This window comes from Chaetodon trifascialis, chromosome 3 (assembly GCF_039877785.1).
Source record: "Chaetodon trifascialis isolate fChaTrf1 chromosome 3, fChaTrf1.hap1, whole genome shotgun sequence".
NCBI classification, from domain to species: domain Eukaryota; kingdom Metazoa; phylum Chordata; class Actinopteri; order Chaetodontiformes; family Chaetodontidae; genus Chaetodon; species Chaetodon trifascialis.
The window spans coordinates 4967552-4995374 of NC_092058.1; the positions used below are offsets into that span (position 1 = coordinate 4967552).

The 27823-nt window shown below is 44.0% G+C and overlaps 1 protein-coding gene across 2 annotated transcripts; it reads left to right on the forward strand.

Moving 5' to 3' along the window:
- The first annotated feature begins 23 nt into the window (after positions 1–23).
- ip6k1 (inositol hexakisphosphate kinase 1) lies at positions 24–27589 on the forward strand. 2 transcript variants are annotated; one of them, XM_070958715.1, is made up of 9 exons: positions 24–191; positions 14323–14574; positions 15297–15442; positions 15677–15803; positions 19955–20195; positions 20881–21062; positions 21763–21938; positions 22600–22833; positions 23939–27589. In XM_070958715.1, the coding sequence occupies exons 3-9, from the start codon at positions 15326–15328 to the stop codon at positions 24458–24460; spliced, it is 1599 nt and encodes a 532-aa protein (XP_070814816.1). In that variant the 5' UTR covers positions 24–191; positions 14323–14574; positions 15297–15325; the 3' UTR covers positions 24461–27589. The 2 variants fall into 2 exon arrangements, with proteins under 2 accessions (XP_070814816.1, XP_070814817.1); XM_070958716.1 differs by lacking the exon at positions 24–191 and adding an exon at positions 604–650.
- Positions 27590–27823: the final 234 nt, after the last annotated feature.

Below are 27823 nucleotides of genomic sequence, written 5' to 3' on the forward strand. Positions count from 1 at the left end.
TCATGCAAATTAACTGTAAGAGAGCCAGGCTCCGTTAGCTTCACCGTAATGACGTTAGCCTCCTGGATGTTTTTTCCGCCGTTAATGAGTTTGGATAGCAGGGACCGACATCCATGAACCTCTCCGGTCTCTGAAGCATAACCACAGTGACCTGCGCGAAGTCAGCCCAGTGTCAACACAGTGTCCTGACGGTATGTTGTTATTGTGACAGTTCGGTGCCTCAAACCGGAGACACTGCGTAACGTCAAAACGTGATGTTAGCTATTAAGCTAGCGTTAGCATGCAAGGCAACTTAAACGGCAGTTAGTGTCGAACAAACGTCAGTGTTTTCCATCAGTGGCCGGGACACAGAGAAGCAGTTAAAGAAGACTTTTGAAACGAGATGACATGAAGCGGTGTGAAGTTTTGCTTTTATTCTAAGCTGATTTAAGATGAGTCTAGCTGACTTAGCTAGCTAGCGTGTTGTCAGGCTAAGGTCAAGAAGCTGGCCAGTATGACAGCTAACGCTAACTACTGTGGTACCCAATAGTATAAACGTGCTATGTGGCAGCCAGCCATATCATACTGCTACCAGTTAACAGCAGCACTGGCTAACGTTATACCCAGGCTAAGATTGCATGCTGGGCTGGTGTCATTTGCAGGATTAAGAGGTGCGTTGGTAAAAGTTTCATTAGCTCGAAGCTAGCTCGGGGTAAATATAATTAAGGTCTTACTAGAAGTTGCTATACCTTGGATTCAGATAGTCTGCATGGGGTAATGTTCTGTGACATGTTATCAGTAGTAACTAGATTGTTATTACTAGTCGACATCTTGTCAGTGGAGGTTTTATTTTGTAGCTGCAGCAGCACTGGGTGTGATGATGACCATGCTGCTAACGCTAGTCGTGTTTATTTGTTGTCATACTGCTGCTGTCATACAACTGCTTTATCATGCTGCTCTACAGTTAACCATAATATCAGTGAACACACAGACTGCCATGCATCAGCTGGGCTGATTTTACAGTTTCATAGCTGTCATAGCGGGAGTGACTGGTGGCTTTACTGAGGATGTGGTGTGTGTGTGTGTGTGTGTGTGTGTGTGTGTGTGTGTGTGTGTGTGTGTGTGTGTGTGTGTGTGTGTGTGTGTGTGTGAAAACCACCCGCATTTTCAATGTACCAGTATTGCTAACATTTGAGAAAAAATGGTGCTCTTTCTCTGTTTGCCTGCTTTCTCTCACCACCATATAGACGCAATTTAGAGAAAGAAAAAAATCTAGATGTAGAACAGTGGTAAGAGTTGTTAAACAACTTTCTGGGTTTTTAAAGATGGGCTCATGTTTGTAGCATAAATGTAATGACTATACATAAAAGGAACAAACTGGGATGGGGGATTATTTCTATATATTTCTATGGAATATTGGCTGTTGTTGAGCCATCACAGCCATAAATTAATCCAAAATTAATTAATTCATTCATTTTTTGAACAAAAAAGTGTGTAAATCCTCAAATAATAATGTTTGATCAACTGAAAGTCACTAATGCTCTGTGGCAAATAGTTGCACATTCAGTCTGGTTTAATAGTTTAATTTAGTGTTTGCGTGGGTGGAAGTAAATGTGTAGATCCTGGTGTGCATGAATCAAAAGGTGTTTTGTGAGTGTGTCAAAAGAGGGTTTAACTAGAGTTCATTGTCTTATGGCAGCGTCAACGCCGGTGTTTGTGTGTGGAAGTCTTATCAAGCCCAGGTGAAACAGTTTTGACATCAGATGTCAGCAGCGCTTGTTGTTTATTAGTATATATTTTTTTCTTTTATGGAAAGTTACAGATACCATCATAACAAGGGTCCAGAGCGGTGAATAGATGCGGATTTAGTCAGTGAGGACAAACAAACCTGCTGAGAATATGGAGGCAGCTACTCTGAAAACTTTAGCTGGACTGCAGAGCCAGACTGATAAATCAACAGGCCGATATCTGCTTTTCACAGATATGTCAGTATGTCTGTATCCATACAGCAGCAGAAATGCAAATACAAATTGCAGCAGTGCAGAAATGTTTTAAAAGCTGCATTCTTGGGCTCTTTTGACGCTTATTTTTCTGTTTTTTCATTCATGTTTGAAGCGTGTTTGTTGCCGCTTCCAGTGGGGTTTGTCATCTTTGATAGTAAAGATAGTTCAGCTATAAATATCCTTCCTGAAAAGATATCTTTGAAAGATATCTTCCTTAGAAGATGTCACGTTTGTAATAACCATATTTGATGGCCTAAAATGTTAGTTCATCACACTGATTGTTTTTACTCTTTTTCTCTTTTCTGTTTTCAGTTAAAAATCTGAATACCTGGCCGGTTGGAATTGATTGGAATCAAATTTTAGTTTTACTTTGCTTGAAGGTCTGTAAAGATGGGGTTTTACAGTTTTACATCGAAAAGACAAAACAGTATTTAACGTGTTTCTGTCACATCTTGCCATTTCCTGCTTTATTTAATTCAATATTTGTCAATATTTGATTCAGTGTATCAGATTGGTGCGATGAACCTGAAATCAAAACTGTAAAGTAAATAAAATTTTCCTTGTATCTCCATTTTCTAGCCAATGGACATACTTCAGCCACTCTTATTCTTTATCACCTCAGCAAAGAGGAGATGGAGAAAAAAATGGCCTTCTCCATATTCATCTTTTTCTCCTGCGCTGCGCTCCCTTCTGCAGAATGTAAACAAACCTCAGCTCGGCGTCTGTTCCTGGAAGATCCGCGTGTACCGTCGCCAACCTATAAATAAAAAATTATGTGTGACAAAGTTCTGTCGGCTTGCTGAAGTATAATTTAGAGTTTAGTCTATAATTTGGTAATTCAGCCTTTTCCAGGCAACCAGCCAGCATCTGGAGCACTTCTCCTCAAAACATCGAGTCCTCCATTCAGTCTAAAGCAAGGACCCAGGATTTAGATGCCTTTGGTTTGAATGGGGATCCATGAAGTAGGAGAGGTAGTTTTGGTGGCTAACTTCGGGCTAGAGTCTGGTTTTTTGATCCCACAATATGGTAAATACTACAGGATGCTAGCATGGTCCAAAAGATGACATTCACGCATTCATTTTAGGGATTGTAATACAAGCAGTGCATACTGGTTATGAAACAAACAAATAGTAAGTAGCTACCATTGCAGTAATTAATACAATTTCCTGTTGCTTATAAGAACTGTCAGTGTAATCTGTCGGACTTCTATCCTGTCAGTGCAACACGAGCTGATTTGATGAACAGAAGGTCTTTATTGAGGAAATCCTGCATAAATGGAAAGTATTTCCACCCTGACAGGCAGTAATCAGGAAAAGTATCTGCGTGTTGAAAATTAGCTCCACACAGACCTTTCTGCAGTTTCTTTACATCATCAGGAGAGATTCTGCTTCTCTTAGTCATCAGTTTCCTTCCACAGATGCTTTAGCTTATTAACATGTCTGCTGTTTGTACACTACACCCTGTGTACACATTATTAGGTACACCTGTAAAATCCAGTGACACAATACAATGGCTCAGCCATAAATTCTACCTGTACAAAGATAATAATGTTTGGTTTTGATTGTCAGAGAGTGGTTAATTTAAATGTCTGTTGATTACTGAGGATGCAGTTTGCAGTGGTGTTTCTAGTGTTTTGCTCACCCCACAAATATGAGGGGGGAAGAATACTAGAAACACAACACCAGCTCCACGGTTTTGACCAGAAACATCAAGCTTGGGCGTATGTGCCTCCTGGTCATGGAGGTCTTATCCACTGGCTGACATGTTCTGGAGTTCTGGTTGCCCCTGTGACGCCACAGTCTTTCTTATGTGGTGAGAAAGGAGCCCAGATGATTGATGTGTGGTCTTGGTGGTTGTTGTGACTGATCCGAGTTGTTGTCTCATTCACATGATTGTTGATAGGACAGATTGTTCTGTGTGTGTGTGTGTGTGTGTGTGTGTGTGTGTGTGTGTGTGTGTGTGTGTGTGTGTGTGTGTGTGTGTGTGTGTGTGTGTGTGTGTGTGTGTGTGTGTCACTCAGCAGCTGTTGAGTTCTGTCAGGGGACATGGGCGGCAGCTGTGTATGTGTTTTTGCGTTTTTCCCAGTCGTGGTTTGTGATGTTTGAGACTGACAGATGTGTTTGGGCTTCTCTCCCACAGGGCTGCAGGATACAGAGAAAGACCTAGATCTCCTCTCCTACACCACTTCCTCTGTTCCTTCCTTGCCTCCTCACGTTTAGCGTTATCTCATACTTTGTTCGATTGCTTCCTCTGTCCTCCAGTAGTTCCTTCTTTCCCTCATTAGTCATTCTTTTACTTCGTTGCCTCTGTCTTGTCTTTTATTACCTCATCTTGTCATGATTGTCTTTTCTTCACTCACTTTCCTCCCCCACTTCCTTTTGCTTATTTATCTCCAGTCCAGTTACTCCCTCATTTCAACCCCTTACTCTCCTCTTACTACCTTCCTTCCTCCTGTACCACCAGTAAAAATAGAAACTTAACCAGCTCTGGTATTGATTACATCACAGTCATATTGCCTAATTGATTCATTTACTACACGTGAAACCAGGTTTCTGTTGTCTTCTCTTCTTTTCTTGGTGTTTGCAAGTATCCCAGGATTGTGGTCTGTGTCAGCAGTCACTACCTCCAGCCCTTATTTAGCATCGTGTACCCTGGCTATGCTTCGTTTCACTAATGCAGCTACTCAGCAGTAAGACACACACACACAGGATGCTGAGTTCGTACATTAAGATGTAGATGATGGTGATGATGATGACGTCTTGGCTCTTCCTCTTGTGTGTAGAATTCATTTTCACTCTGCTGACGTCAAACTCCAGGTGGGAAGCTCAAATGCTGTTATCAAAAGTGTGATGTTGTGCTGCTGTGTTCCAGGTGGAAAGTCGTATAAATGTAGGGGATCTGGCAAATCGTTATCATTTCACTGCTTCCCAATTGATCAGCAAATGAAAAGACAATGGATAGTGAAAACCCGGTAGGACATTGGGCCATATTTTTAACTAAAACAACACACTTGATAGCCCATTAGCTACCATTAGAAAGCAGCTAATGTTAGCATTCGAGCACTTCTACCTAACATAAGTTGATAGTGTTGCATGATACGATAGGAAAGGTGTAAATTAATCCTGAAATATCAACATCTTGGACACACTTATTTAAGGCTGGAAGTGAAACACGCTCTTTAGGATCGTCCAGTGTTTAAAAAAACAGTCACTTCACACTCCCTGTGGCTGCCAGTAGCTCCTCGTGGGACACTGATCGGTCTGAAACGTCTGTGGTTTGGCCACAATTCATAACATGAAACCTGGCAAGATGGATCCTCAGATCCAGCTGCCTGCTAAGGTGATCTTCCACATACATCTAGCATTAACATGCATGTCCAATTTACCACTGAAGTTTAACATTTCCTCACTTGAATGAACTTGCATCACTTCTTCATATGATGTTTGAGTAATTGTCCATTTTAACAGACAGGATGCACTTCGTATGGCTCTGTTTCATTGTCCATTGGTATACTCAGTGCATGAATGTTGAATCTTATGTATGTGTTTCCTGCTTGGATCCATGCATCCGCTCTCTGCTGTCTATTTGAGTCTGGGTTGAATTATCAGGAGGCTACACGAAGTAACCTCAACTGTCCTCTCCTCCTCAGCTCTGTCCTGTAGTTCCTCCTGGAGGATCCCATGGCATCCAGGCCTGGCAGGATATATTAATTGTAGTTATTAGTGTGTTTGTCAGGCCAGTGTACATTGATATGCTTGTCAGCCTCACCCCATCTCAGACGAGAGACCCAAGGTACCAGAACGTTTTCACTTGTTCCACGCAGTAACAGGTTTCCATCAGCAAAGCTCCTACTTGACCACGTACATGCTGCAGTTAAACGTGGTTCTTTCTCTGTCTGCAATGGTTTAATCCTGCTAACTTCACTGAAGCTGCAGGCACCCACCCCTTTGATGTAAATTTGAGTAATCTGTGTAGTGTGGACCAACACAGCTGAATGATGTCATGCAGCGATGTAGGAACTTGCACAGCCACGTCTAAGCTGTAAAAGTTTAGATATACTATCAGGGTTGGGTGATGCGGCCAAAATATTCTATTGCCGTCACTCTCAGGTCACATGAGAACGTGGTAAGCAGTCCCGCTGCCTTAATCACATGACCTTGCGAGGCAGCTGGATTGTTACGTCGCACTGGCGCCCTGAAGACATAGCAGAGACACTGAAGCCGTTTTTTCATATGAATTCCAGACAGTGTCCTTAGAATCAGGTCTGGACATTGTTCAGAGTTGCACTTTCACACAAGCAGCACATTTGTCCATGTCAGATGCATTCTTACTGGCTGAAAGTACTCCATTTGGTTTAGATTAGAAGTGGCGCCTGGGCAGAGCGTGCAGGAGGAGGAGGACTCCTCTCTAATGATGACTGTTTTTGCATTGATATCGATACTTTCCCAGTTGCCAGCGTGAGGCCTGTGTGGATCGGAGATGTGCTTAGCGTCTTTGCTGTCTGTGTCGGAGTTTGACACACACACACAGAGCGGTGCTCTTAGTTTCATGGCGCTCATTGCTGTACGGCGCATCAACTCCCCTTCACCATCACTTGCCGCCAGTCTGCTGTTAACTACCATTAGGCTAATTAATCGCTATTATGTGGAGGAGCAAGAAGCCAGACTTCATGAAGAGGGTGATCGTGGTTGATGTATTGAAATGAATGAATATGTGGCTTCTTTTTTTTTTTTTGCCTGGTGGTTGACCTTTGACAGATTATAATCAGATACCTTCAGGTGGTGTAAATACAGTTGGAACAGGTGTAGGTGTTGATTCTGAGCACAAGCAGAGTTGTGCTTGATTGAATTAATTCATTTAAGGTTTTGATTAATTGTCTGCTCTGCTCAGACTAAATGAGAAGTTTGAAAACATCATGTTGGTGTTGTAATTCACTTCATGTAGTTCTTTGTTTTGGTTATTTGTCTTTTTTTTTTTTCTACGAGACTTTTTAAAAGATTTTCTTTTCAGCATTTTGTCTTTACTGGACAGTTTGAGAAGGAACAGGGAATTTAGGCTGGAAGAGTTTAGTGCGATGACATGAAACAAATGTTTGACTGGACTCAAACCAGAGATGTCTTAATTATGTGGTTTGTGTCTCAAGACTGATAAGACTTTAGGCGTGTATCCTGTCTTCTCTCCTGATGTTCTCCGCTCTGGTGTCCATTTAAACTGCAGTTAGGACCTGCAGAGCTCTACGTAACCTCCTCATTGTTTAAAAGTGACATGTATGGAGAGGAAGTGGTCAGGATGAAAAGTAACAGTACAAGCAGACGCAGCAGTTACAGTAGTTCTCTCTAGTGGAATACTTGAAGCTAAAAGCTAATGATATAAGAAGTACAAGTGGACAAAGAACTCCCCAAAACATGCTGAAAACACAAATAGCCAGTTGGATACAGCCTAATGTGGGCCAAACTGCATATTTTATGGATGGGTATAAGCTGAAATAAGAGCATGTCACTGCATACATACGTGAGTGAAAATTGGTGTCTGAATAAGCAAAGTTATTTGGCCGCAGGTGTAAATCTGAATGACTCCGAGTTCAGACACTGAGGTCGGCAGAATGCACAGATTTGCCGACATTAATCATCATTAGCAAACAGCAGCGTACAAAACATTCAGGACTCAGCTTCTCATCTTCATCCAGCGTTGACTTTCACTGTCACCAGTTAAAATGACAAACAGTCTCAGGCGACAGGTCATTTCAGCTGTCGCTAATTAATGTTAATTCCATGAGTAAGCTGATGGCAGTCCGAATTTAAACTTGACTGTTGTCCGGGGAAAGTAGCGGGTGTCTGTCCCCAGTCTTTTGTAACACAGCTGTGCGAGTGTCTCTGCTGTTCCAGCAAATCCAGCAGTGATGGGTCCTCTCTATATTGGATCACATCAGTTCAGGACTCAGACCTCCCCGTGAATCCTCATATCAATAATTTAAGCTCATCAGCTTAATTCTTTTGAACTAGCTCCGTTAATATTCGGATCAAGTAACTTGTAAAGATAAGGTGTGTCAAATTTACGAGCTACAGCTGTTATTTCAGCGTATCAGATACATATTTAATGAACATTATGACAAGCAGAAGTATCAGATCGGACTTCATACGCACAGACACCCAAAGGACTCGGATCAGGATCAGAGCATCTTACCCTGAAGTGTTGTGTTTTTTGTAAGCAGGGAGGGAACTCTATTTATCTTGTGCTTTATTGATGTACAGGGAATAGGCCTGCAAAATATTGCTGCATTGGGACTTTGATCTGGTTATCAGACACAATTTGAAATGATTTTTCAGTTTCTGTGGACCGCTGGTTTGACACTCTGTGTCTTGTGCTGTCTCCTGGATGGCAGAATGGACACGTGGTGTGACCACAGGAAGCGACTGCGTGTGACAGCTCAGACAGAGAGATGATCTTATTTACCTCCAGATGAATTAAGGTCCCCTTAAAAATGCACTGTAGGGAGGCTTCTGTGTGGCTGTTTAAGACACATCTGGTGCATTGAATACAATGAAGTACTCTGCAGTGTACTTTGTTTTGAAAGACGAGTTAAAAATTCTTATAACTTCATTTGTTGAAGTGTTTGGAATCGTGCAGAATGTTCTCAATTGAATGATATGCAATTTACAAATGACCTCTCTTGTCTGCCTGCCTCTCTTTGAACTCCTCCACCAGACCGACGACATCTCCCAGAAATGATAAATGTGCTGTGTATCCTCAGTAACCCTTGAAATTCTACACAGATGCAGCTCACTGCCAAACTACGCACTTCTACTCTTAGATATTCCTGGAAGTCCTTAATTGGCTCTTATCTGTGACTTACTGAAGGACAGAAGGATTCCCTCACACACACACACACACACACACACACACACACACACACACACACACACACACACACACACACACACACGGTCCTTCAGTCAGAAATAGCATCTTAATCAGTCTGACAGTGTTGTAGAGCTGTAGTGAGCCCATAGCTTTGTCCCACTGATGGCTGATGATGTAAGATCCTCACACAGATCCTCTAAGCTGATTGGCTGACTGCTCAGGTCATTCACCACACCTGGCAGGACACAGGGGGCCGATTAGAGATTGGGTTGTTTGTCTGTTTGTTTGTTTGGACTGTGTACTACTGCGCTGCCTCCTACAGTTTCATTCTGACAGACGCTGCTCTGCTCATGCCGGCAGGAGGTGGCAGAGGGGGGGGGCGTGAAGGAGACGTGCATTCTTGTCAGAGAGCATCTTTGCAGACAGTACACTGCATGGACCGGTACCAGTGTGAGATCCTTTCCCAGCTCCTTTTCTGTCATCATTTTTCCCACTATAATCGTAGCAAGAAAATGTGAGAATTGCACGTCCCTAATTCACAGAGCTGAGAATTTCCTGTGTGTGTCTATGTCATGAAATCCCTCAGAGCTAATCACAAATCTGAGAACTGTACTGTGTATCAACATGTATCAGTGCTGAGGTGTTTGATCAAAATATTATTTTTACCATATTAATCTTCAGTATCACCCAGCCTGAGGAGACAGGAGGATTTAAAGAGGGGTGGAGATAGAAAGAGGAGATGGGAGGTGAGGGGATTTGGGAGAGGAAAGAAGGACGCAGGAGGAGGAGGAGGAGGAGGATGAGGAGGATTGTGTGTGTATCGGAGAGAGCATGGGGGAGGCAAGTTGTCCTTGACGTTGACCTCTGCCAGCCTATTCCCAGCGGTCTGCATCGCATCGCATGCAGGACGCTGCCTGCTAGAAACACACACCTGTTGTCTGTGTGCCAGGAATGCACTGCAGACACATATAGATCCACTAAGAGAGAAGGGACCACCGTACAGGGGGGCTACCAAACACCAGCTGGCCACCAAATCCCCCAAATACTGGACCTAACTCTGGATGACCAGAAACTTTTTGATCTGTCCCGGAGATAAAACTGAAGTATTATTTACAGGTTTAGACTGCTGAATTAGCACAACGTGAGTCTACAAACATGTTTTTTACTTAACGAACATCGCCCAAATGAGCGTCACCTCTGCATTAATCACCATTAACATGCACTTCAAATGCATGACAGTGGTGGGAAGAACAAAAAGGAATAAGAATGATATACTGAAAATGCTAATATGTTGATGTTTAGCAGGGATAATGTTCACCTTGTTTACCTTCTTAGCTTAGCGTGTTAGCATGCTTACATTTGTCATTTAGCTCTAAACACAACATACAGCTGAGGTTGATGGGAATTTCAGTACATTGGCAGGCAAAAGGAAATGTTGATCAGCTGTAAAATTCAGTGATAAACATGTAAAGTTCATTGTCATTTTGTGTGATTATGAGGTCAAAAAACAAGTCGTATTTTTAGCAATAAATCAAATAAAAAAAATCAACCACTCCAAACTGAAAGCTAGTGTTGATTAATAATGTCTTGGCACATCCTGAATATGTGAGCATTGAGCCTCCCAGAGACACGTGTTCAGATTTTTGGATTTTGGATAGACCGTGTTTTTGCGCGTGTTGTTGAGTGCAGTGGAATGTTAGAAGTCATGTGGTGATTTTACTGATCCCAGAACAGATGTGACCTGATGTTTACTCTTTGCTGCTAACTTTAGAATGCATTGCTCATGGGAAACACTGTTTTGTGTGTGTGTTTGTGCACTGCAGCCTGCATCTGGGACTCATGCTTGGTCAAGCCTGGATCGTGACTTGAGCTCACGCTGTTAGATGTCGAATTTCCATCGTGGCTAAATATGTGCACCGTGCTGTGAGCGGTCGTGATCGGAGCCTGTGATGTGGGCCCAGTGCGAGTGTGTTTTTGTTCAACAGGAAGAGTGCACTTAAAGGCATTTCTTACCTTGATGACATGTTAGATGTTTGAGGTTTGCAGTAAGCGTCTGGTGCCTTCAGCCTCTCATTTAAGCAGCTCACATATACAAAAATTGTCAAAAAATGTCCAAATAAAAAAGAGAATCGAGGTCCAATTGAACAAGCAGTCAGACTCGACCCTCAGTGATGAAGTCCCAATAAAAGCAGGTGCAGTTGCTAAAGACCTGAAACTGATATTGGACACTGAATGGTTGTGTCATTTCTTGTTTATGTCCAAGATTTTTATCATGGTGGCCTTGTTTTTGTACGCTGTGAATTAGCATGCCTCGGTTTGTGGGGCGATTGATCCACTTTCTTGTGGATTGTAGCCTCTCAGTATACAGTGTTTGCATGATGTAATTACCTCTCTGTATAGTAGCTTTCATTTTTGCAATGCACTCAGCAGAGAGGCACAGATACTGATGTCAGATATCGGTCGGATACTGACTTGATTGGGTGTAAGTGACGATGCGCCAATCTGGCATCAGATACCGTCAATTCAGTGTATTTATATCTTTGTATTTATTTGTTACATTTTGTTAGGAAAGGTGTGTTTAAGCCCGGCCTGATGTTGCCTTACATATGAAAGAATGATGACGACTTCAGGAGCAGCGTTTTGCAGTGAGTCCCCTGAAATAAGCTGCGTCTCTGCTAATGTTAGAAAGAGATATAAAATTAGGCTTATTAATCTTCAGGGAAAACAATCAGACGTGCTCCGTCACATGACAAATGCCACACATTTAACGAGTGAGCAGAGTGCTTAAAGGTCATGTGGTAACTGCACTGATAAGCAGGTGAGACTCATCAGGATCTGTCTGATTCAGCTCAGCAGGTGATTGATTGATCAGTGACACGGCGTGTTTGCTTCTTGGTAATTCCTCAGAGCAGCGAGTCACCATGTCTGGGAAAAAAAAAAAAGCTTTTACAAGACAAACATTTTAATCAGTCGCAATCAGGTGTGGACGTGTGAGGGGACCAGCAGTGCTGCAGTATTACCCAGTCGAGTCTCTTTGAGTTGATGTTAGTTTAAGTTTATATTGACCGGCTCGACGTAACTGATTCTAGCGTTATTAAAACACACCTGCTGTTTGAGTTGACATAAAAGTGAAAGGTTTTGTGATGGCGCTCCCACTTTTAACATTGAAATTCCTCCCAGCGTCATGTCCGGCCCGCCTGTCCTCCTTCACTCAGAAATGCGTCACCGTTCAGAAGCTATAATCTGGAAATGCTGTTTCATCTTAACTTTGACGATTACAGTTTTAAGAACCACATTCAGAATTCAGAACCAAGGCCTGTTTATAATTTTAAAAGCTGAATTATTTCAAAGATGAGCAGAGATGCTGTGATGTTAGAGAGAAGAGTGTCTCGGTGTGTCTGAACTGTTGGGTGTGGAGGCTGTGTTTGGTGTTAACTCCATTACTTCGAGCCGACGTCATGATATCATCAGCGAGTGTCATGCTTCAGTGCAGCCATGACACTGACCAGATGATGCCTTCAGAGACACACACACGCATGTACTGTGCACACACACCAGCAGGCTGTGACATCATCTCTGCCAAACCTCCTTCTTCTGTATTCCTTCATGTCGGTCGCTCTTCTTCATCTTTTCTTCTCATGTCTTCCAGCAGGTGATGTTGAGTCATTTTGGGAGAGCTTTGAGGTGCATGATGACGTAGTTTGTGGAACACCTTAACATTTCACCCGTGTGTGAATCTGTTCGTGATTTGAAAACCGTCTGCTGATTTAAGAGCCTCCACTCTTCTGGGGAGGTTTTCTGCATGATTTTGGATCCTGGCTGCAGGGATTTGCTCCCATTCAGCCACAAGAGCATTAGTGAGGTCCAGCACTGAGGTTTGGTGATCAGGTCTGGCTCACGGTCTGCGTACCAGTTCATCCCAGAGGGGCTGGATGGGTCTGAGGCTCTCAGACGAGTGTCTCAGCTTTAGTGAAAGACGTCTGTCTGTTGCATGACTGATTCATTAAAAGCAATAGCAAGATTTTAGGAGGTTAGTGAGGAGTCAAACTAAATTGTAATGCAGATCTGCCCTGGTTTACATTTATTTATATTTTTAAAGAGTAGACCATCATCTCCTCCTTGACTTGAATGATAACCTCGAATAGAAATTTTAACGTTGAAATAAATTGGCATGGTTTTAGAAACAAGCTCTGTTGCATTTGGTGTGGTGTCTTTGGCCGTTTGATGTGGTAATCACTAAAATCTCATGTTAATAATGGACTCCATTATTGTCATCTCCAGTGTCATTGTTTCAAATGCTAATCATTGATAATTGTGTTTTTTATTTTAGATGTTACTCAGCAACAGATAGGCTTTGATTTCATTCTTTGGCGTGTTGTGTTTGGTAAAGCGAGCGCTGGCAGCTTACTGTAGAATAAACTCTGAATCACAGAATTTCCCCTTGGATTACTAAGGTTTTAAAACTCAGAACAGTTGAGTTAGGTTTTGCAGCAGTATGCTGTGGTATGAAAATGGATTATTATGGTTATCATACAATGTACATTGGCTTATCTTCCATATTGGTGTTATTGGAAAAGTGTTGGTCCAGTTTAGATGAAGTTTCATGTCTGTCAGGATGTAATATTTTGTGAAATCATACCTTGGAAATCTGTTCACGCTATCACATTGGGGAGACTCGCCTTCCTTATGGGGACAAAACACAAGTCCCCTTAACGTGAGTCATTTAATTTCAGGGTGAAGCCTTGGGTTAAAGGTCAGGCACGTAGTGGTCTCCAGCAAATCAATGAAGTCCATGTAATGTCCTCTGAAGTGATGGAGACACAACTTTGTTTGTGCGTGCATGTGCACGTGAGGGAGATTTAAATGCATCTGTGTTACACTGTTTGTGTGTGTGTGTGTGTGTGTGTGTGTGTGTGTGTGTGTGTGTGTGTGTGTGTGTGTGTGTGTGTGTGTGTGTGTGTGCGCACACACACGCCTGCCTATGTGTGTGTATAACACAGACTGAAACGTGTGATGTCAGCTGTTTGTGTGCCCAGAAAAGTGTGTGTTTTCTTGTTTTCAGCTGCCTGTTTCAGACGCAGTGAGATCAGAAGTGTAGTAAATGAAAACGTGCTGAAGAATAATAATAATGTAACATAATGTAGTCAAACATCACGTGTCAGGGTTTCCCACAGTTTGTCTTCTGTGTCTGTGTCACTCACAACAAGCTCCAACACTTTAAATCACAGCTGTTGAGAAAAACTCAACATACACACTTTGTTTCTCAGACTTTAATTTGAAAAATAACTTTAAAATAACTGTACTCATCATTATTTTTATAGCAACAATGCATCTAATGACTATATGTGGTGTAAAAGGGGTCTTTCATAGTGAGAAACCCAACAGAGAATCCCTGTATCCCTCAAAAAATCAAGTAACACAGCTTTAAATATTAAGCAAACAATTAAACTGAACATGGTGTCATTTCCTCTCTCTACAGGAAGCGGTGACCCTGCCTAACCAGCTGACACCCTGCTTCTCCTGCCCTCCACCCAACTCTGCCCCCCCACCCCCTGTCCTGATTGGGTCTCTGTGCTGCCGGCGGTGGATTGGAGCACTCTGATCGGAGGCTTTGCGAGGTGGTTTTTCGGTCTGGCGCCGCCTCCCCCCGGGGCCGGCGTGCGCTCCCAGCAGCCCGTGGTGCCCTGTGCCCCCCCCTCCCCGTCACTGCACACCAGAGCCCATGCCCAGGGTAAGACCAGGACCAGGACTGCTCTGGTTCATCACAGATCTCTTACTCACTCAGCTGGAGATCATAGACTCACTTTTGTTGGAGTTTTCAGTTTTTATGCTTGTATTTTGATTTCCTTTGTTTGGACCAAAGCAGAAAGTGATTGATCAACAGTCGCTTCCTTTTTGAAGCAATCCAAGAGTTATGGACATGAACAATGGTGTATAATCACCTGAAAATAAGAACTGTTGTGTTTTTGTTAGCTTGGACTGAGCTCTTTATGTCTACAGAGGGAGCAGGTCCTCTTCCACCGAGTCGCCCATGTTGCACTGCCATGTTTCTACAGTAGCCCAAAACGGACAAACCAATCACTGGCTGTAGAGAACGTCTTTCACATTTTTAGAGGCCACCATCAATTCTTTTACATGCTTGGAAGGTGAGGGTGAAGCAAGGGGTATTCAGTTGGTTACAATCTGCAACCTGACCTCTAGATGCCATTAAATCCTCCACACTGGACCTTTAAATGATACCCAGCCTTAGTAAGAGCTGCTGCCAGAGCAAAACTGTGCACCAGACCTTCAGGGTGATACTAGTAAAGAGGCGGTTCAAATGATGGGTTGTCCATCTCCATCCATTTGGAGGGTTTTCTGAAGCTGTTCATCCAAACAGAGAACCGTTCTGACTGCAGCTTCACTGTGAAACACAAAAGTCGAGATGATGATAAATCCTTCCTTCCTCTGCAGGAGGAGGCGCGGTGCGTCCGCCAGGAGCCATGTGCCTCCCTCACACCAACAACATGGACAGCAAGCTACAGGGGGCGGGGCCAGGGGGAGGGGCTTCACTTCGACCACGAGCAGGAGGCGTTCCACTGGAGCCCTTCATACACCAGGTGGGTAGGAATGGCGTTGGTCCAGAAAAGATTAAATAATTGTAGAGCCCGGTGTTGATGCCAGTCTTTTTATTCCGTCGGGAAAAAAAAACAAAACACTTTCAGTCAAACCAAACATCTGAAGTACAGCCAATGACGAGGAATCACAGGATCCCTTTCATGTTAGTGTTTCAGTAGATGTTTAAGTTCTTGTTGTTTGCCTGTGTTCATGTGTGTGTGTGTCTATGTTTGCAGGTGGGGGGTCACACCAGTATGATGCGTTACGATGATCACACGGTGTGTAAGCCTCTGATCAGCAGGGAGCAGCGCTTCTATGAGTCTCTGCCTCCAGAAATGAAGGAGTTCACCCCAGAATACAAAGGTCAGTCACGACTCGCTGATGCTTAGTATTTGGGTGGCCTGGGGGGGCAAGCTGGATTTGTTGGTGAACTCCACATGCCAACCTCTTCCCTCATAGTGTCCCTTCTTGGAATTGTTCCACAGTATTTCACTGCACAGAAAACAGCTGGTTTGGTCTAGTTTGCATTCATACTGCTGCCACTCAGAGTGCACACCTTTCCTGCTCAGTTGCACAAGTTTGCACCCCCTCCCGTCGTTTACTGTAGATAAATCCATCTAATCTGACACCAGAGCCACACACAATACTTAAACACACAAAACAATACAATGTGAAATCAGCCCACAGTCATAAAAAACACACCCTGCCTCGTCTACATCAATTATGCTATCGACAGAAGACAAAGAGCAGATCTTAAACGAGTGCTTTTAGGGGACAGTGGGTCTTTACTTGATTTTAGTTTTATCTGTCGTGTCATTCATTGTAGGTGTTTGAATGGAAGTGAATGGTGTGCACGCTGTCTGGCTTACTGTTAGAATGAATCCTTTGACTGAAATGCTGCATTAAGTAGATAGTAATAGTAGTAGGTATATTGGCAGATTATGAATAATTTTTTGTGACGTCCCCAGACTTGAATTTTTGTTGCTTTCAGAGGAGCCCTGGTCTCTTCTTGGGCCGCTCAGTCCTTCCCTCACTTGGCTGCCCTGTTATTCAAACACTGCTTTAAATAATCTTCACTCCTCTGGCTCGGTGGCAGATGGAGAGGCAGACAGACAGACAGAGGAGTAAGACGGAAGTACGGATGTTTACTGGCAGTGAAGTGGTTTAGCTGCTCTGCTCTTCATCATCAGGCACATTCTGTGGCTGCTTCCACTCACTTTTGCTGTAGTAACAGACCCAAACACACTTTGACGGCCAGCAAACACACACACACACCTCATCCTCTCCTGCACGTATGTGACCCATTTATCATTTTAGCAAACTATGTAAGAGAGGAAACAATGAGAAATGTTAGGGGGGTGGGGGGTGCACAGAACAGGTGTAACCAATAACATTAGCGATGGCTCTGTTCCATTTAGGTGTGCTTCTGACCCTACGTTTACACGTAGCAGGGTATTTTGGAAAATGGATATTTTGGCCCCTCCATTTTCAAAAATAACATCGTGCACACAACATCGTTTTCAAAAATGTTGTCGTGTACATGAACCTGGATAAATGCGCTGTTGAGCGCATCATAATTATGCTAAACCTATGGGCGCGAGTGCAAACAAGGTCACTCACATGACGTTAAGTATTTTCAGTCGCATGTTGTGACGTTTCAGAACCTAAAACACCATTTAACCCTGTCTAACCCCTAATCTCCACTTTGGCTGGAGTTTTTAAAAATTATCGTTTTCCGTGAAAAAAACTCTGCGTGTAAACGAGAGCATGAAAACCTATGCGGTTTCCCCAAGTGTAAACGTAGGCTGATTGAGTCAACAAACAAAACATGAGGGTCCTGACACTGACACACTTAAATGGAATGCAGCCATTATTATGATACATTAGTTCAGTCTGTCTTTGGTGTAGAAATATCTGCCGTGTGGAAGCTTTGGCAGGAAAGCGCTACGAGACACGAGCTGTGTTTAGCTTCTGCACTACAGCCTGATACTACACAGAGAATGTAGTGGGGTCACACAGGAAGACTCCGTCAGTGTAAGGACATGAAACATGACTTTTGAGCATGCTGTTGACGGACGTTGTTGTCCCCCAGTACACTGAGCAGTAGACACTGAGGCGTTACTCGCAGATGCAAAAACATCGGTTGCAAATTGTGGTGAGAAAGATCTTCATAGACAAAACAGTAAGTGTTAATCCCCTGCACAACCACAGCACGCCCACACAGGTGTTTTCACTTACTGTGCCTGATTAGACCTCTTCTAAGGACTCTGTAGGTGTGAATACGCCTCATTTCCACTGCTTGGAACGGCTCAGCTTGACTTGACTCTACCTGCTCTTTTGTTTGTTTTCTGTTGGTACCTGATGGTTTTTTTCTTTTTGGCATCACTTTGGTCAAGGTTCCAAGCCAGCTGAGCTGATGCTCAAAGGTGTAGTGAAAACTCTGCAGATTGCTTGGACACAACTGTTTATCTCGTGGCAGTTTCACTTGGCTTTGCTATGGCCACCAGCTAAAGAGTCCTGCCTACGTTGGGGGGGTGCTATCTGCAGTGGAAACAACATCAAGAAAGGTACCTGGTACCAACAGTCGAGCTGTGCCATGCAGTGGAAATTAGACTTTAGACTCAGCGTGATTAAGTGTCTCCATCCACCTTTTTATGTTCACATTTTCAAGTGAAGATGCTGGAAATTAAAATCTACTTGAGGATTAAATCATGACATACATGAAGCATATGACTCAAATATCACTCGTTTCCTCTGAAGAGGCAAAAAGCAACGAGGGGACTGTAACCTTCCTCAAATGAATGCATGAAACTAACAGATGTTTTATTTCCAATATGTTTTCCACATGATTTTCCACACTTTAAAGTTTGAGAAGCACTCTTTTAATTGTGTCTCCACATTGTGCCCTCTTCTTCTGCAATGGTTTAATAGCACCCGACTGGAGACTTAACAGCACAGACTGTTTGTCTCAATGATCCAACTCATCATATTCAGTTGTGGATGGAAACACACTGAAACTTATTTTGGACTCTGAGAAATCACAGATGAATTAAATTACTATTCTTTGACATTTTATTGACCAGACAACTAGTTAATGGAAAATATCAAACCTGGTGTGAAAAACTGAAACCGCATCCCGCCTTGGTCCTGCTATTAGTGTCTTTACCATACTGAGCTAATTTATATGGCACCTGGTGGACATACTCCCACCAGTACGTCTGTATTCCCACCAGTCCGCCCTGCTGGTGTTGTGGGTTCCAGTGCCATGACAACAGTGGTCCACAAGGAGTCTATATTTAGCCCTGGATCTCTGCCCACTGCCATTGTCCTGCTGATTAAATAACAGCAGACAGACAGACAGCTGCTCAGGGATGACTTTCTGAATGTGTCAAGGTTGTTTCATGTAGAAGTTGTTTGACATTATCAGATTAAATTTCTCCTTGTGTTGTGGGTGTGGAGGTGGTGAAGAAGTCCAGTTTTTCCAGTTTGGACAGCAAAATCCAATTTGGGCAAACAGTGAAGATGTTCTCGCTTAGCAGGGAAGAGATGCTCCACTCTGGCTGAAGAAACACTGTCAGATGTTCCTATCGGGGTATTTCATCTATAAACAATTTCTCAATTGAATTTCTGGAACATTTTCTGTATCTGGATATACGGATGGATGGAAATGACAGTAAACACCAGCATTAAGTGTGTTAGCAAGGTGCTGCATGAGCCTCCTGAAGAGCTTCAGTTGTGGAGGGCTCCAAAAGATGTTGCCTCATTTGGTGTTTTGCTGATGGTGATGGAGAGCGCTTCAGGCTAGATTTCATAAGTGGTCGTTTGGGTTGAGATGTGGTGACTGTGTAAGGCAAAGCTGAGCCTGGGGAGCCGTGTGAATGGGGTGGACATTGCTGTTTAACTCACACTGCTGAGTCAGTTTGCTGACTCTGTGACTCCTGTGCTGTACTTGCGTTGCTGCTGCACTACTTTATAACATTATTCTGCAGTGGTCACTTTTGGCCTCAGCAAACGTTCCATATTTTCCGTTTAAGGCTAAGTTTCCATGTTTAGGTGGATAAACGCTGTCTCATGGGATGTGGAGAAGAAAGACGCAAAACCAGTATGTCTGGTATGAAGTCATTAAGAGCTTTTCACACCAGCACGAGGATCTTAAACTGAATACTGACAGTTAACAGGTAGATAGTGGAGATTTAGACTGGATATAATTTGAACTTGGCCTGACTTGTCTCAGGTCTTGGTTACTAAGCCCTGTGTCAACCGGTGAAGACCTTTAAAAATGCAGCCTCTGTAGTCTCATTTAGCCACTTGTTAGCAACTGTCTTTATAAAGACACATAAAAGCTTCTGGACGTATTTTATGCAGTGAAACAAAACATTAAAGTCTCTTAAGATTGTCTTAACCACAGACCTTATTTTAAGCAAACCCACTGGCTCATCCGTGCAGCACTCCTTTGCAATAAACATGTCTGTTGTTTCTAAACCCCCTGTCTGTGTTTGTCTCTGTCCTGTCAGGTGTGGTGCTGGTTTGCTTCGAAGGCGACTCCGACGGCTACATCAACCTGGTGGCCTACCCCTACGTGGAGAGCAACATGGAGGGCGGGACCGCAGAGCATGAGGAGCGCGACCCCCCGGAGAGGGAGCAGCCGCGGAGGAAACACTCCCGCCGTAGCCTCCATCGCTCCTCCTCCTCCTCTGACCACAAGGAGGAGCGGCCCGACAGGAGGGAGCCGCACGACACCGACACCTCTGATAAGTAAGACTGTATATTGTGTATGTTTTCCATAAGTTTTAGCCACACTGGCTCCTTGTCTCTCAGTCCACCACTCTGTCCTGATTGAAACATGTCTGACTTTTGGGTGAATTACCATAAAGTATGGAGTCCACATTCACGTCTGAATGAGGATGAATTGCAATCACTTTAGCTAAGTACGGCCTCACAGAGCTGCTGGCATGGATGTAGACTGTTAATCCTGTTTATGTCTTCAGTTGTGTTCAGACAGAACAGAGTTTTAGATGCAGTGCAGTTGGATGCAAAGTCAGTAGAAAGACATGTCTGAACACAAAGAGACTCAGACGTGATGGTGCAAGGTTGAAATGGGGAAAATGATGCACTTATGTTGAGACTTTTTTTGAGTCTACATCATAAATGTACGGATCCAAGAGCAAAAAGGAGAGGCTAGAGGAAAATGACACAAAGAGCTGGAGTCACTGTTGAGTTGTGAGATCAGTCAGAATTGAGCTGACACATAAAAACACACATTCAGAAGTTATTAGGTAGGTACATCTTCAGTGTGTTGGCTGTTTGAGCACATAAACTGAGACTTCACAGGCAGTCAGATCAGTGTGAATAATGCAAAACTTTAAGACCATTGTAGGTGCAACAGAGAGAGTCACCAACTTATTTTTGGATTAACTGTCCTCTGTCCTCCTCCCTGCAGTCTCGCAGAGCTGAAGAGTCCCAGGCTCGACCCAAAGATCCACTCAGATGTTCCCTTCCAGATGTTGGACTGGAACAGCGGTTTGAGCTCAGAGAAGATCAGTTACAACCCCTGGAGCCTCCGCTGCCACAAGCAGCAGCTCAGCCGCATGAGGTCTGAATCCAAGGATCGCAAACTCTTCAGTATCCTTCCTCAGCCACTGCTGCTCAGCAGCCGTGACCGTCGTGTCACCCCACCTGAATGAATGTAGCTGTAGAGATGATGTAAATATGCACACGCAAGCGCTGATGATGTAACTTTTGCAAATGCAGTGATGCTGGCTATAACGCTAATATCCACGAGTAGTCAACTCCTGCCCACCAGTCTGACTAGTAGTAGAGTAATGGAGGAGTGCACTGGTACAATAAAAGGCCTTGAATGTAATTGTCACTGAAGAATAAAGAGGAGGGTGGGAGTTGTCTGAGGTTATCAGGTCAGAGGTTGTGTTTTTCATCCTCAACTTCAAAGAGAGCAGACTGCAGCTGCCTGGAAAAGGCAGCAACACACACACACACTCTGTCCTCAACGAGGTCCATCTGTCTTCAGTCAAAGCACATTCAACAGAGCCGCTGTCTCTACTGTGCAGATACATTCAGGTTATTGAAATGACCAGCGTGCAGTGATCATCTGTGAGGCTGAAGGGATTTCCTTGGTCAGAGCTTTCCCCTCCCTTTAACCATATAGAGACAGCGTCAGACAACAGATGAAGCAGCTGCAGCTGTTTCTAAAAGTTCAGTTCAGTTGATTAAATGTGATTAAAGTACAGAACATTATAAACTGGAGGTCGGGGATGGTTCAATTGTCAGACAGAAATGTGCTCCTTAACTGCAGCGTTTCAACCAGAGTTTCTGTTGTTGGAGAACGTGGTTCACCACTTCTCTTACCCCTGCATCCTGGACCTGAAGATGGGCACCAGGCAGCATGGAGACGACGCCTCCGAGGAGAAGGCAGCCAGGCAGATGAAGAAATGCGAACAGAGCACGTCAGCGACGCTGGGAGTCAGAGTGTGTGGCATGCAGGTACAACGACCGCCGCCGCTGCTCAGTCAGCGCCATCGAATGCATCGCAGCGTCAGTCCACGCCAGTCCTGAACAAAAGGAAATCACCAGAGGATGTAGGAGAAACAATGCAGGCTCATTTATCTTCAGGGCATCCATCAGTCTGTCAGAGTTCACTCTGCTGGGCCTAGAGTAACATCATGGTTAATAACAATTAGATTCCTCGTGTGCATTTAGGAAAAGATGGTAGTGTGTGCAGCCAAAGAACCAGAGAAGCACTGCCTTAATTCCACTTGTATAGATTTAACTTATGTAATTATTTGCTACTTCTGTCTCTGGAAAGGTGGAGGATCAGATGAAGTATTGATACTTCAGCATTATACAATCAATATACTACTTATAATTATTCTGAGACCCATTATAAGACCCATGAGTGTGAAATATGGTTAAATTGAAATCGAATTGCTGCTACTGCCAGTTCAACATCTAGTACAGCAAAGACCATTACTACTCTCAATATAAGTGATAGTTAAACTGCCTAGTCCTGCTACTCATAATCATGATAATACAATATTCAGATACAATATCAGCATATATGCACTGAACAAGAGAAGGTACTGTATGTAAAACTGTAATCTTGAACGTGAACAGTGTCTGAGCGGTTTCCCACCTGTCTCTGCAGGTGTACCAGCTGAACACCGGTCACTACCTCTGCAGGAACAAGTACTACGGCCGCGGCCTGTCGATCGACGGCTTCCGCCAGGCCCTCTACCAGTACATGCACAACGGAAAGGATCTGAGGCAGGACCTCTTTGAACCAATCCTGAATAAGCTTCGCAGCCTGAAGGCGGTGCTGGAGAGACAGGCGTCCTATCGCTTCTACTCCTCTTCACTGCTCATCATCTATGAGGGACAGGTGAGGCGGGACTTAAAACACTGAGATTTATGGTTGGCGTGGAAGCAAATCTTCTCTGTGATGATGATCTCATCAGCTGATCAATCAGGGAATCAGCTGATCAGCTATTCTTGTCAGATGACTTTGCAGTGTGTTGCTCATAAGTTTCACTGTAAAAATGAGGTCCACAAAAGCACCTGTGGCCAAGCCTGGATCACCAACTGGACCCAGCAATGAATCAATGAGTTTAATGTGCTCTCAATCAAATTAGAATCAAGCTAACTTTGGGTCCAACACCAATTTTTTACGTCAGGCTTCTCCTAGTGAGTTATGGCTGCCCTGACTGCAGCACACTGTGAGATGCTGGCTACCCCCCTTCATGCAGTCACCCCAACAAACCCGCCTGTAGACCATGATCCATCACTGGCTTCCCTCCCACTGTAAACAATTACAGTTGTGTTTGTTGGGACACATCATCTTCTGTTTTCTCACACTGTTTTTCTCATGAAATAAACCCTCTTTGGGGCAGTGGAAAGAAGTTGTTAACACAACATTGACATCGTCATCACCTTCCAAGTTGACAAAGCAAACTTGTTAGCAAACATCCTGACAGCAATCAAAAAACAAATGCTCTGACAGAAAAATTAATGTTGTGAAAAATGTCGCCATGGTGTCTGCATTTCTGTGTGACCGCTAATTATTTGGTTTGTTTTGGAGGATTTGCCATGTTTGCTGTTTACATTTATTGTGATGATGCCAGGTGTTTTGGAGACATGAGGTATTTAGATGCGCTCTCTCATGGACTCGTCCTGCAGCATTCGTCAGGCAGTCGTCTTTTGGGGGGGCGAGATGGATTTTTATACTTTCTCTTACTCTTCCTGGTTTCTCCATCATTATTAGCAACCTTAGCTTTCAAGGTGATCAGATGTATGTCTTGTTTTTATAGCTGGTTTCCGCTGTGAGAAAAGGACATGAAATGGAAAAATGATTGCAGGTTTGAAGAAAAACAGAATTTCTCTGAAGGTTTTAAGAACCTAAAGAAAACCTTGAAGGAGCCTCTTTAAGCATCTCGTGCTGATGTGTCCTTGTCGGGTTCATGCTGATCTCTCTTTGATTCTGTGTGCAGGAACCTGAGGGCCCTTCAGTCCTCAGCTCTGGGCAGCATGCATCCTCCCAACAGAAGATTCCTGCGGCCCCTGCGGAGGCCCACTGTGGCCCCGGGCCCCACACACCTGCAGCCCCCGGTGCTCCCTGTGAAACGGACCTGAGCCAGAACCCAGACCCAGGGTCACTGTCCTCTCAGGGACCTGGACTGATGGCTCCGCCCGCCCCCTCCCCTCATCCTCCCTCACAGGCCCCACCCACCAAGTCAGACTGCCACTCCTTCCCGCCCCCTCTCTCCTCGCCTCACCCCCATCCGAACTCCTCCTCCCCTGCTCCCAACTTAATCTCCTTCCCCCCTGCTCCCGCCCCCCAGCCCAAGCAGCCCCCCCTGGTGGATGTACGTATGATCGACTTCGCCCACTCCACCTTCAAAGGGTTCCGTGGCGACACGGCAGTGCACGACGGGCCGGACCGAGGCTATGTGTTTGGACTGGAGAGCCTGGTCCAGATCCTGGAGAGCCTGCGGGATGACAACCTGCCGTAGCTTCGAACACACACACACACACACACACACACACGCACACTTGCACACACGCACGCACACACACACACACACACACACACACACACACACACAGAGCTTGTTGTGAGTTAGTTCAGGTCGTGCAGTCAGTGCAGGTCATGCCGCGCTGTCCTCAAGAACTGAGACGGCTCGGCTGTAAATATGGAACAGGGTTCTTCAGGACGTCACCATGGCAACATGGGCATTCTACAGTCGAGTAGTTACTATAGCAACAGCCAGGAGATGGGACGGTGAAATGGCTGATATGGAGAACTTCCGTCTGAGGCTCTGCACAACATACACACTTCTGTTCTGTACTTCTATACTTGTGAGGACCCTCATTGACGTAACGCATTCCCTCGCCTCTCACCATAACCTGAAACATCCCAGCTAAATGCCTAAAAACCACCCTCACCCAAAGCTCACCCTAAACTGAACCGTACCCTCCACTCGAGTGTGTTTCGCCTGTTTGAAGCTCAAACGTCCATGTAAAGTAACAATTACAAAAACACACCTCCGGGTGTCTTTAACCATGACACCAGGACCACCAAACTTTGACGGGTGTGAGGAGCATCTAAAAACGTCTTCACTCCGAGCGTCCAAAACTCCAGGTGGTCCTCACCAAGATAGACGAACAAGAGCACACACGCACGCACACACGCACACATGTCCTGGGAACAGTTGTCTGTGGAGCTGTCTGACAGCACAGCAGGACAAAGTGTCCTCTCTGAACGACCAATCAGCTGGATCCCAGGGGCCGCCCACCGAAGATGGCCAACTCTCACTTTACTCCCCTCGCACTCCGACTCCCTCCCCTCCACCTCCACTCCCCGTCACTCCTCTTTCTCTACAGAAACCAAACCTGGACAGGTGCACAGACTCCTTAAGCGTTAGCTTGAAAACACACTCAGAAACACATCCAAGCATCTGTTAAAGCAATAGATGGCGATGATAGATGGCAAGTTTTTTTTTTCTTCAGCAGTGCAGAGGGCAGCATCGCCCAGAGGGGGAACGGCGATCAAGTGCAACAGAGATTTACATCATAGAAGAAGGTTTTAAGAGGAGACTATAGATAATTTCTAAAATGCTGTGTTTGTCCGATTCTGGGGCTCCATTCAGAAACGTTAGTCGGTGTCCTGTAAAATCATCCTCTGGGTTAATGTGTTATATCAAAAGCATAAGTGTCATTTTCCCAAATCTGGTGATATTTTTCTTCTTTTAAACAAATCCTGAAAACACTCAAACCAACAACGAATGAATCCATTAACAAGCATTGTGAGCGTATTAAAGCCTAATATATTGTCTCCCTCTGTGCCATAGAGCTCCATTGTTGTCCAAAAACGATGAAACACATCAGTGAGCCACACTGTTGTTTCTTCATTCTGACTCAGTCCCACATACGCTGTCCTGCTGCCCCAAATACTCACTAGAGCATCAAATGTGGATTAACCCCTCACTGAAAAGACTCCCCACTAAATACATGATTGTCTCCCGTTTGATTTGCTAGTAGCTGCGTTGTTCAGCCGTTTTAGGAAATTCCTGAGCCTGAAATGAAGTTATGTATTTGTAACATAGGAAGTTTATTCTTGTCCAACATCCTTTGATAGCTGTTCCAGATCTTTGGGTCATCCTCATTCATCGTGGAAATGGCAACAAAATGTTGAAAATCTTTGAAGACTTTTGAGCCATGTTGGTTTTCAACAAAGGTCCAAGCTCCAGAACAGCTACTAAATGTTTCCTGCTGCTGTTTCTGGAGTCCAGATCAACTTTCAATCCTGACTTTAAAGCCAGCGTGGACGAGATGTTCTTAAAGTGCATCGAAAAATAAAAATAGTTTGAAATCTTAGAAACAGGTAGAGCTGAGTGCCACCGACTGAGAGGTGTTGGTTTGGGTCTTTTCATGGGATTTGTTGGCAATACAAAAATATGGATGAATGCCAGCCTCATTATTTAAACTAGGGCTGGGTGATATTGTTGAATAACAAGAATATTTAATAATGAGAATATTTTTCTTACATATATTCGATACATATATATGATAAAATCACAATATGACAAATCTGTGCAAAGTCACACAAAGTAATCAAATTCGTGTTCATTGCAATGAACCTTGTTCCAGTTTTATCCTAAAAATCAGAAAAACATGAAAGTTTATAAATAATGTTGAATTATTGCTTCAGTCCTGCCTCAAATGTCTCACACGAGAAAAAAAAAACAAAAAACAACAAATTCTCATCCTGCACAAGCAGCATTGGCACGAGGTCAACATTTGGCTCATCTGATTGGTCCTGATGAGACTGTGTTAGCCAATCACATTTGTCCATTTATGCTTCCTTCAAAAAGTTCCAGAGGCCGGCTGTGACGCAGCACCGCCCCCTGCTGGACAACAACAGGAACTCACCCCCAGGAGCTGGAACAAGAGAGAGCTAATATGAATATTTTATTTTTGGTTTATTGAGGTGATAATTTATTTTTTTATTGTACCTTTACCCGTGTGTGGGTAAATGTTTTGTCTTTTACATGTCTCCCCCCCAGGTGTATAAAATGTAAAGAAATTATGTGCACCAGAGACACAAAGTGTGAAATGTCAGGAGAATGCGCAGTATCATACGAGCTGACCTGAAGTCTGGTTTATTTGCTGCTGCTGCTGCTGCTTCAGTCTGACTCTTGTTGGGCATCAGCAGACAAAACCAGATTGTGTTTCACGCAGCAAATGCAGACTTCAGTCAGCTCACTGAATCCAACACTTGTGCCTGCTGTGGAGTTGTTGCTCAGGTGGGAAGCTCTATTGAACATTTGTGTGTTAGAACAGAGGTATACGCCATCTTTAGTCTTTGGTTTGTTTCACTTCACATTTAAGGAGTTGGCAAAGAACTGCATGCACATTTACATCCCTGTCTGGGTCAGTTTCCACCACAGCGTCAAATCATTCTTGTTACAGCCGTCACAGAGCAGTGATGGTCCACGTGTCCTCTCAGATCATGATATTTCATCATGGACATTAGCCTCAATGACTGATCAGTTATTTAGCAGCATTTTCTGCATCTGACATCATCCTGACTGTTTGTTTAGAACAGTGAAAGTAAGTGAGATTAAATCTTTCCAGAAGCTTTTGGGCTCGTGTTGTGATTACTGCAGAAGTCTCTGGGTCATATGAAACACTGCCAGTTATCTCTAATATAAATAAACACAAGCAGAACATTAGCAGCACTTGTGAGTCCAGTTTTGGCCACATTTGGGCAGCAGAAACATGTCATGAACACAACATTTACATATCTCCACTTTTTAGATTGATATGGTGAGTTTGGAGTCGTTTTTGCGTTCACCTGATCAATATAAGTCCAA

Coding starts and splice junctions, on each gene's coding strand:
- ip6k1 (XM_070958715.1), top strand. CDS start 15,326: ATGTGCCTCCCTCACACCAACAACATGGACAGCAAGCTACAGGGGGCG. Junction 21,063..21,762: donor CAAGGATCGCAAACTCTTCA/GTATCCTTCCTC, acceptor CGTTTCAACCAG/AGTTTCTGTTGTTGGAGAAC. Junction 22,834..23,938: donor TCATCATCTATGAGGGACAG/GTGAGGCGGGAC, acceptor TTCTGTGTGCAG/GAACCTGAGGGCCCTTCAGT.